The following is a 10,597-nucleotide window of genomic DNA, read 5'->3' as shown; positions in this document are numbered from 1 at the left end:
GTTTTTGCAGTAAAAATGGACCGAATGCGAATAATAAACGAGAGGAGGTATAGCTTTTACTCTCTTCAACATGTACTCGGAAACGTTGTGACAAAGGGAATACGTTTTTCTATTTAAATGCTTTTTGTAACCAAACGTGCACGGATTTCATCGAACAAGCAGAACAAAGCATATTGCAGAATATCTTATTACGCGATGCGAACGAATTTTGCACTATTTTGTGTTTTGTTTTCACTTATTTAACATATTATTTCCAATTTGTTCATAATTCGACAAAAAAAATAACCGATCAATACAACGGACGTCTACACTTTATGAACCCGACGATATAACTAAATGATTGGGCAGTTATAGAACTTAACTTTACTTGTAAATGCGACTTAACGATGCGAAAGAGAGTGCAGAAAGAGACCTAACGAAAATCATCACTGGTGCCATGGTGGTCTGTTCACTGGTTGGTCTGTTCCCATACTGCAAGCATCTACTCGATTTTACTATTTTTTTCGATATCATAAAGAAAAATTACGTTATCGTAGTAAAAACTAGTAGATTCCTGCAGTACGGGAACAGAAGTGAAAATAAACCTGAGACGGATAACAAATGTTGGACGGAACGTGTATTTTTACTGAAGACTTAATTAATGTTGAAATACGGGGACGTTGTTGTTATAAATGGTCTATTTCCGTACTGCAAGAATGTAATAATTTTTACATAAAGGAAAAACTGCTAAAATAGTAGATTCTTGTAGTACGGAAACAAACCAATAGTTAAACCTTCGATACAGTATTTTAACTGCGATAAAAATAAGAATAAAAGACTATGTTCTAATCATTCGAAAATCTCATTTGTTATCGATGGTGCTGTCATTATCGCCGTCTTGCGATATCCCAAACCAATAGTTAAACCTTCGATACAGTATTTTAACTGCGATAAAAATAAGAATAAAAGACTATGTTCTAATCATTCGAAAATCGCATTTGGTTCTGTCATTATCGCCGTCTTGCGATATCCCTAATCGGCAATTCTCCTTTGTCTTATTCTCAACATTACGTCTTTTTGCATTGTCCATCACACCTGATTCGTAAATATTCCCTTTCACTCTTTGAGCTCCTTCTTTATCGGCCACTTGTTTCTTCTCTCCCATTTGTAGCGCAGGGAACGTTTTTAGTTTTAGCCATCACTCGCTACACAATGTGCAGTCCAACATCTACTTTGGGGTCTCCCAACAAATTCCCATTACCGTCAGTTCTAAGGGATGATGCCCGCGTACAAGCATTGTATGGTCCCTTTCGGGAACGAAGTGTTAATCCAGAGAACTACGATTCAAAAATGAAATTCTGGAAAGACACAATTGTGGAATTCTGTTTGCACAAAGGGATGGCTACCTTTTCCAAGAATGAGTTGTTGCACACATTTACAGTTGGCCAAAGAGTTCCTTCTTGCCTAGATACGGTGATCGATGAAATGAAAAAGAATGGCCTAATTCGGCCACGATTGGAATACGAGTACGATCCTGCAAACGGCTGGGCCGGATGGGCTGTGCTAAGGCTTTGGAAAACTCCTTTGAATCGCATCAAAAACGTTATTTTGCCAACGAACACACGCCAACTAGGTCACATGGAGTATGTACACCTTACAGTCATAAATGTAAAATATCCTTACCCTATTTCAAAAATGTACAATACTAATACAAATATCCATTTCAGAAATATTGTTGTAATTTGCAATCGATTTTTGAGAAGCCCCCCTACCCTGGATCCATATATAGTTTTGAAGAAGTGAAAAATAACATATCTGCCCTACTAAACATATCCGAGGATTGTCTAGTCCTGTGCCTACGGACATTGTTCTGCCAACAACAGATAGGATTGCGTTACCGACAGAATGCCAATGCCGATGGAAATAATAATGAAATGATACACTTGATAAAGATACCATGTTTGTATACAAATGCGGTTCACATATATTCCGTAATAATATTACGATTGCTTACTATCTTACAGCCACATCCAATTCATCTGTAACCGTGGACGACTCAGACATTGCGTTACACAATCTTCAAATAACAAGACAATCCTTACTGAAGCAACTAGAACACTTGGAACTTCAGATTTCTGAGAACGAAGAAAAGACTCGCCAATATATTAGAGAAAATAAAAGGTTATTGGCCAAGACTTACCTGCGCAAGAGACATCTTCTTGAAAAGAGTCATGGTAATTATAATTACACTATGATTGGAGCATGTAATCACTTGTTGATTTAATTTTAACCACCAATTTAGTAAAACGCAGCGACGCATTGCATAACATCGAATCCCTCATTTCCAACATAGACGACGCTAAGCATAACGGTGTAATTTTGGATGCGTATAAATATGGGACGAAGGCCTTGCAAGATGTCCTTAAAACATCTAACCTCACATTCGATAATGTTGAAGAAGTTGTTTCAGATATGCGTGAAACGCTGGATATGAATAACGACCTGCAAGAAACTATTGCTAAAGCAACTCCTTCGGAATGTTTGTCGACGGACGAAGAAGATGAATTGGAACGAGAACTCAAGGAGCTTTTCGGAGATCGCTCTGCTCCTTCATCGACCAATATACCAGATGTCTGGCCGACTAGTGATTCTCGGGAGTCAGCATCGCAGAAAATTGAAATAAGTGATGCTGAGCTAATAGCGATGCTGGACGGCTTAGATGTAGAGCAAAAAACACCTGTGAACAGCTTCAGTATCAGTGATGCTAATATTTAAAACATCTCAATTGTTACTCTCAAACAAACGTATCATACTGTGTTAGTTTTATTCCCCTTTATTATGGGTAGCACGATCGTCTACGACAGATGTGGACCCTGTCGTAGTTGCGTAGTATTTACGAGTACGACCAATTTTTAATTAAATAAACTGTAAATGTTTCTGATTGTATGGAAATGTTTGGTCTTGAATTAATCAAGAACTAGGAACGATCACAAAATTATTTATGGTTATCAATCAACGACTTCAAGGTTCAAAAACAAAAGGGACATCGCACAAAGGCTTAATATCATTTAGGTTGGCTGTACTACGGGAAACCCCCTTGGGAATATATATATATATATATATTCATGAGATTGCAGACACACACACATATATATATATATATATTCAAGAGATTACAGACACAAGACAAATTTCTCGATGATACTTACCGCCCTAGTCAATGAAGTACCGATGTAGTATTAAACGAAATAATGCACATTTCCAAAACGGCGATTGTACAGTGGCAGTTATATTATCAATTATTATATGATCCAGTATATTATAGCATTATTAAAAACGTATTTACATGTGTGTCAATTATATTGCAATAATGTGTTATAATTATAATAGAATAGTCCCTTGAAATAATCAAACTTCAACTTCGTCGTATATTGCCGTTGTTCGTGGTCACTTAAACCGAAAAAGAAAACAAATGCACAAATGTCGCTCTATTAATTTGTGATATTTGTGGCTTATGTACATAATTCCTTCAGTCGATTGTTTCTCTAGTAGAAAACCGAATATAAATTATTCTCGCAAGGTAAGATACAGACATCTCTAGTCGTAGTTGTGTCATCTACTTACTATATATTAGTAAATGCTTAAGCTAATAGCTAATGGCTAGACAAAAGTTCCCTATTTCGCAATTAAATGGTTTGAAGCTTTATAATGCTTGCCTTTTTCTTTTACAATACAATAACTGATTAACATAGAAAATATTTTGAATAATAAATCGCCTGCCCCAATTACTGAAATTATCCACGTGTCTCGCAGACAAATTTCGTCATTCATTTGGTTGTGGGGAACGTCCATTTCCAGCGCTACGTGTAAATTTGAAAGAGTATTAAAATACTCAAGATGGTACAGATGAAACATATCAACACGGGCAGAATAACGATGAAACGCAGCGATCTAAATAAAAGCAGCTAAAATGAGTCAGTCCATTTGGAACAAATATTCATATCAATCAATTACCGTCTATGCCCCAAAGCTGGATGTCAGAGATTCAAGTCCATGTCGGCTTCCAAATCAATGTGATTCATTGAAATTCCAGAGCTGTTCAATATCTGTGTTTCGTTCGCATTTTCACTTCCATTTCCGGACGACATTCTTTGAGGTTTTGGTTTTCCTAGCATCCAAGAAATTACTTTTTCGAAAATTTCTTATTAATAATCAAGGGGAAATGAATGATATATGTAATGAAATGCAGTTTATTTCAATAATATGTTAGCAGATTACCATGTCCAGAATGTTAGGACCAGACGTCCAAAGTCTAGTCACGAAACAGCAGGTAACAAATAGAAATGTAGGATCTTAAATAATGAGAGTGCGTTCAATTTTTAATTTCATGATCAAGAGCACATAAAAAATATAAGCATGATAATTATTCAAAATATAGTAAATCGAATTTTAAAATTTGGACATGGTAATGTATAGATTAAGTTTTTGCTAAATAAATACCCCAATACTTAAACGTAGTGTTCATCCTTCAAGAAAGAACATCATCAAATTTAAAGAAAAATTGAAAATGAATTCAGAAGTAATTAAATCACGTCAATCAACAGAATCAGTCTGTTTGCTTACTCGATATTTTGCAACAATTTGTACAAAATGTTAATATATGTGCGAATTGAGAGACCTATATTAAATTTTGTATTATTTGAAGAAGAATCTCTCTTACTCTCACAAAAGAACTTACGCAGTAATTATTACTGCAAAAGTAAGCTGATAAACTTAACATCATACTACTGCTTGAAAAACTTTTTATAGTGCCATGTCTCATTTCAAATTTTTATGTTGCATATCTCACGAAATCTTAATCATTAAAAAAGTTGCCATGATTATAACGCAAGAAAACGCTTATATGTACAACTAATGAAAACTCAAAATGAGAAATGTCTGTTTTTTGTGCCTTGTTTGACAGAAAGTTACCCCAAAATTAGTTTGTATGCGAGGGAGGTGAGGAGGTGCAATTAAAATTGCCTAACAGGACATCGGAATTTTGGCATAATAACAGAAGGTAGTCTCATTTGAGGATTTGATGATGGCAACCCTTTTAAATTTGGAACTCATCTTTATAAAATATCATGGTATAATAATAAAAGGTAACAGCAAGTGTTGTTGTACAAAAAACGATACAACAACCACATGGAAATTTGTTGTTGTAAGTTCTACTAGTGTCAACTCATTTGACAGAAAAATGTAAACAAACAAACAAATTATCATCAAATTATTTTTATTTTGAAAATGGAATATTTTCGAATCCTCAAAATAAAAATTGAAAAACATGAATGAAAATCTATCAAATTTATATTTCTATCGCTTCCACATCTTTCCTTTAATTGAGCCATTGCCATATATATATGTAACACATATGACAATGCTGGGAATAGCGAGTAATTCCTCCAAGAAAGATTTGCTTCCTCAAACTTTCCCAGCAGGCAGATTGAGTAAATTGAATACGAGAACACATTAATAAAGAACAATTTCAAATTGTTTGCGTTCCTAATTTTCCTGTTGGGTGATTTTTAAAAACATATTTTGTCAAATTCATATTGACACTAGTATTACGTTGGAATCAAATCAGCTGGGATTTGCTGTTACCTTTTATAATTGTACCATGATAAAATATGAAAAATAAATTCCATAAAATTTTATGTTTGTCGATTGGCATATTTTCAATAAATTAAACAAACTATATTTTCTAAAGCTGAACATTGCTCTCAAGGTTTAGCCATGGTTGTTACATCTTATATTTATAAGTTTTAAAGGAAGGGAATATCAAAATATTTATAAACCTCTGCCACTGAACACATAACATGCGTACATTTCGAAGAAAGATATTTCGATTTAAATTTTGAAAGCTGAATACTGTCAAAGCAAATTTATTAACATATTACTGCATGAGACTACCTTGTATAATTATGCCATGAATTTTTATTTAAATCTTCTCTTTTAATACCTATATGTGCGATGGATTTTATTGTTGAAAGTAATGTTTAAAATTTGTCTATTAATTGTTTGTGGCAATAATTAAAATAAATGTAAAGTATTGTGCAAATTCCTTTGTCTATACGTAACTGTTTGATATTTGCAAAAAAAATTGCATGTTATTAATAAAACTTATGAATTGATAATTATTCTACTCTACTACATAATATTTACTCACACACATTATTTACTCACCACCAGTAAAGCAAAGACATCCTTCATCGTCACTGCGAGAATCTCGTCGAGAATTTTTCATTTCCTTGTTCATTTCGTTTATACAACGTTGGTAGTAGTCATAGTCTTTTAAATACCACACTGGAGGCCAGCGATGTTCACGCAAATATTCTTGATTCTCTTGGTGTAAAGCTCGCAGGCCTTTGATAGAATACTTGCATATGATATTGTAATTTACACACAAATATGACATACACCACTCGGCAAGCTGGTGTGCATTATGGAGCTATGAACAAAAAACTGTGTTTAAGACATAGACCCATTGAGAATCCTAACTCTTGCAACATTAATACCTTTACAGGTTCCAACAGTTTCAAGCAGTGATCCACTGTCTGATTTGTTTCATTTTGGGAAATCATCGTTAGGTCTTCGATTACACGACACTCAACTAAATTTAATAAACGGGGCAGGCACAATCGGTTGGCCAATTCCAACAGATTTAGACATTTAACGGCAGATATATGCGGTATTTCGTCGGTATATAAATAGCAAAGTAATTTATGGAATGTGTACACTGTTACGCCGGGGAAAATAATCTGAAACGATGAACGTATGTTTGTCATATGACAACATTACCGATAAATTCACACTGATTCTAGCCTACCACACTAGAGTGGGCTTCACGAAAATCTCCAGCTAACATTGCCCTCATTACGTCGCAACGCGCCACTAGGACAGCACGGTGTGCTTTCATTTGACCTTCGTCCAACTCAAATGTGATATCCGTAAAAAGCCCATCGCCAGAGCTATGTTTTTCCATGTTCTCCTTTAAGGCCTAAAGGAAAGATAAAACGAAAACAAAATCATTCAAAAGAAAAATATTCAATCGGCGGAATAAATACCAGACACACTTGTGAGTTTGGTTCTTGGGCCGTCAGGGAATTTTGAGACTTCGACAGCAAATTGGTTAATTGTGACAACTCCAACAGTTCAGCTGCCTGTTTTATATCCTTAACACATACGAAAAAATAATTCGTAAAATGCTTCTACACAACACAATAACAAAGGAATACCTGCACATTGTATAAATCTATTGTGCCAGTGTATATAAACTTTAGACACTGGTGTAACGCCTGCGGAGTTATCAATTTTGTAAGCGTTAGAATTGTCTGGTTAATTTGAATTCCATTGTTATTATCTATTTGAACGACTCGAATGTTTTGGAAAACAGGGTGATGCAAATCCTTGTAAAGCTCAGTGGGGCGTTTGGCTTCAATTAGAGGCAGTGCCTGATAACTGGACCGACGTTTTATTTGCTCCCACATTCTGCGGGTACAAAGAAAGAGTATAAATGATCTTCCATTTTTTTATCTTACTTAAGAGAAGAAATTAAATATTTGTGTGAAGTTAACAAACATCTTAGTACGTAACTAATGAAACGTGTAAAGGACAATATATTATAATTATATATATTATAATTAACATGTACAGTTGTATATCAGTATATCGCACATTATTAATTTAGTTCCAATGTCCGTTTAAATGTCCGTTTATTTTTGCGAATTTTATATAAAGACTTGCATTTAATGGTTGTATCATCTTCTCTTAGTCTAGCTTAGTAAAAATGTTTTCTTCAAAATATAAAATAAATATTTGATTGCGAATTTTGAATATTTGGAAAAAAGTAGCAATACAACAATGGGCAATTTACATTATTGTGAACTTACCTTTGTGCGCGCGATTCATTTCGTATTAAACACTCGGTGTCGTCATTAAAATCCGCAGTTGTTGCTTCGCCGAATGTTGAACTAACCTATTTAAAGGTTAACATTTAAAAAGCTCGTACATTATTGAATTGTTATAACCTGTTACTTACCATACTTGATTCACTGCTACTTCGACCACCCATATCGGAAATGTCAATACTAAGCAATCGATTGAAAAGACTGGAAGCGGCAGCTACCATAAACTTGTGCACGGGAAATTTCGTGGTACCCACTATGAGAATGAGATCAGTATATGTCTGCGCTAAAAACATATTGTACATATCCTGTTGATAATTTCCGACTACTACAGTCACTTCCGGTGGCGGCGGCTTGGGCGGTCTAAACGGAGCCTGTAGTAACGGCTTTTGAACCTTTTTCAAATTTGTCATCCAGAACCTTTGCTGGCGTCGAGCAATCAATGCCGATCTAATTGCATTTTCGAAGACTTCATTTACTCCGAAATATGTAAAGACACTGGTTTCGTAATATGATACACCCAATTCCCTTGCAACAGCGCGAGCTTCGTCAGGCATAACTAAATCACTTTTTAGTGCAGCTCTAAAAAACGATTTTTTTATTGTTATCTAGAGGCATTGACATACTACAATTACCTTACAAAGGTGCTCCTCTCCCCGAAATACGACAAATATGTCTCATCGCGGTACATATACCGCAAATCATTTTTACAGCCTACCAATATTACCGGAACATCTGGACAAAATCGCCGGATTTCTGGATACCACATAGCTTTACAATTGCGCAGTGAAATTGGACTAGCTACGGAAAAACAAAGCAGCACAACATCCGAACTGAAAATACATTCGTGTCGATTTGTTTAGTCTCATCGCCGAATCGTGCTTGACATCATACGAGCTAACTTACCGGCCATAAGCAAATCGCCTATCTTTGTCATGATCTCCAAATGTGTCCCAAAGACGCAAAGAAACGTTAACACCGTCTACTACCTCCCACGACCTCTCCAGGACGTCTTTGTAAATGCGGTACTGATCTATAGCCCATACCGTGGGAACGTGTGTCGACAAGAGTTGCGAAAGTGATACGTGTTTGTTGCAAGCGCGTGCACAAATTAGACGCGTTTTTCCCACGGCCGTGTCTCCAACAAGTACGCATTTGACAAGCTCTTGATGTGGTTGCTCGTTATCCATGTTTCCATTTATCCTCAGTTATCTGTTCAATGCGGAAAACACAAGGTATAACCAAACTGAAATCACAATTAATCCATTCCACTGTGGGTGACCAATGGAGCGTATTTTAAAGTTAATACTAAACTGGGGGCTCTTTGCAAATGAAGGAGACCTTTTATTTAATTTGGTTTAAGTACTTTGAGAGGACAATATTTCCGATTTCAGTTACACACAAACAATCCTATATTATTTACTCTTGCATTTCAGAGACATAGGTATATTTGTAACATTCGAAAGTGAACGTATTGTTCAAAGCAAAAGTGGAAGAAAGAAATCGAAAGCACCTGATAAAAATGTGTGCGTGTGTGTGTGGAAAATGCGAAGGGAGTCATTTCGACAGTGAAAAGCAGTCCCCAATAAAATTAGACCCTTCCCAACCGATCACGGATAGAAAAGTTAACTTACTTACTGAATGGGGTTATCAGTGGGTTATAGCATAAATATTGCTATATTTAATCAGATTTATCTCCACACAAAATTAAACCAAACCTTTATGCTTGCCGAGTTTCCTATTCGTTTCAAGCTACTTCGTGTTTTATTGATTTTTCTTAAAACAAAGGAATAGCTAAACTTCTTTCATTGCTATTGCTTCGTGAATTCTGTAGCACGTAATCAATCAACGCATATTAACACTATCTTTGTTTTTTATTCGTCTTTTCGAATTTATTTATGAAAATCGAAAAATCAATCAATATATCTGTTCTGTACGTTGAACGATTCACTGAAAAGAGCGTATAAGCCAAATTGTATTGTTGTGCCCGCTATCCACTGAAGAATGATTACCCGTCACGCAATCCACTGTAAATGCATTCAACGAATCGATATGAGCTTGCAATTTGCTTGCAAAACAAAACATTTCAGAACGGAATACAAGAACAAATGTCATTTAGCACTTTTACGCGGTAAAAATTATTGAGCCCAAGCCTTTTTTTTTGAGAAAGGACTGATTGTGTTCCCTATAATGTTTATGTATTTATTCAATTCAAAGTTAAAGAAAAAAGCTCCAAACATGACTAGTACGGGAAATGAAAACTACTTAAAATCAACATAAGTTAGCATTCTTGGGTCTCGACTAAGTAACATTCCACTGTCAGCTGGAAGATACTTTTAAGGGGTAAAGGAACTTTGCTATGTATTTTGCACAATGAGACCACTGCGCTCTCGCGTTAAAGCGCTTACGAAATGTCAAAGCAGGCAAATCCAAAATACGAAAAATACGATAACAATTGACAGTGTTATTATACAACTACAACTGCACGCCATTGAGAAAGAGGGAGATCTGGTGAACAATTTTATTTTTTGTTTAACTTACAGAAGCTTTGATTAGTAACACTGCGACAAATTCATGTTTATTAAAAACTGTATTTCGCCCTTACGCCGCCAAATATCGATTAGGTCTTTGAAGTAAGTTTCCATTGGTTTTACAAAGCGATGCAACAACGA

The 10,597-nt window shown here is 35.4% G+C and overlaps 3 protein-coding genes across 4 annotated transcripts in view; 1 reads left to right on the top strand and 2 right to left on the bottom strand.

The window, feature by feature from the left end:
• LOC133331861 (WD repeat-containing protein 26 homolog) overlaps positions 1–10,597 on the bottom strand; it is a 155,103-nt gene that overhangs the window by 123,084 nt on the left and 21,422 nt on the right. The window lies entirely within an intron of this gene.
• On the top strand, positions 1,192–2,754 carry LOC133331878 (charged multivesicular body protein 7). The gene is made up of 4 exons (XM_061540267.1): positions 1,192–1,626; positions 1,707–1,938; positions 2,004–2,213; positions 2,282–2,754. The coding sequence occupies exons 1-4, from the start codon at positions 1,192–1,194 to the stop codon at positions 2,752–2,754; spliced, it is 1,350 nt and encodes a 449-aa protein (XP_061396251.1).
• On the bottom strand, positions 3,822–9,120 carry LOC133331864 (rho-related BTB domain-containing protein 2). 2 transcript variants are annotated; one of them, XM_061540251.1, is made up of 11 exons: positions 8,832–9,120; positions 8,561–8,758; positions 8,060–8,507; positions 7,911–7,996; positions 7,257–7,509; positions 7,086–7,193; positions 6,848–7,018; positions 6,537–6,779; positions 6,205–6,469; positions 3,994–4,165; positions 3,822–3,930 (listed from the first exon to the last, which is right to left on the bottom strand). In XM_061540251.1, the coding sequence occupies exons 1-10, from the start codon at positions 9,113–9,115 to the stop codon at positions 4,017–4,019; spliced, it is 2,205 nt and encodes a 734-aa protein (XP_061396235.1). In that variant the 5' UTR covers positions 9,116–9,120; the 3' UTR covers positions 3,822–3,930; positions 3,994–4,016. The 2 variants fall into 2 exon arrangements, with proteins under 2 accessions (XP_061396235.1, XP_061396236.1); XM_061540252.1 differs by having other exon boundaries at positions 3,994–4,147.

This window comes from Musca vetustissima, unplaced genomic scaffold (genome assembly GCF_032173495.1).
Source record: "Musca vetustissima isolate MV318-11 ecotype Yass unplaced genomic scaffold, APGP_CSIRO_Mvet_v1 utg24363, whole genome shotgun sequence".
In the NCBI taxonomy this organism is placed as follows: domain Eukaryota; kingdom Metazoa; phylum Arthropoda; class Insecta; order Diptera; family Muscidae; genus Musca; species Musca vetustissima.
The sequence above is the reverse complement of the archived record's forward strand: the minus strand, read 5'-3'. Positions and strand labels throughout refer to the sequence as shown.

Excerpts from the sequence above, each read along its gene's own strand:
- LOC133331864 (XM_061540251.1), bottom strand. The coding sequence starts at position 9,115 with ATGGATAACGAGCAACCACATCAAGAGCTTGTCAAATGCGTACTTGTT. Across the intron at positions 7,510-7,910 it reads AATGAATCGCGCGCACAAAG|AATGTGGGAGCAAATAAAAC; the intron begins GTAAGTTCACAA and ends TTGTACCCGCAG. Across the intron at positions 7,019-7,085 it reads CAAACTCACAAGTGTGTCTG|GCCTTAAAGGAGAACATGGA; the intron begins GTATTTATTCCG and ends TCTTTCCTTTAG.
- LOC133331878 (XM_061540267.1), top strand. The coding sequence starts at position 1,192 with ATGTGCAGTCCAACATCTACTTTGGGGTCTCCCAACAAATTCCCATTA. Across the intron at positions 1,627-1,706 it reads AACTAGGTCACATGGAGTAT|AAATATTGTTGTAATTTGCA; the intron begins GTACACCTTACA and ends TATCCATTTCAG. Across the intron at positions 2,214-2,281 it reads TCTTCTTGAAAAGAGTCATG|TAAAACGCAGCGACGCATTG; the intron begins GTAATTATAATT and ends CCACCAATTTAG.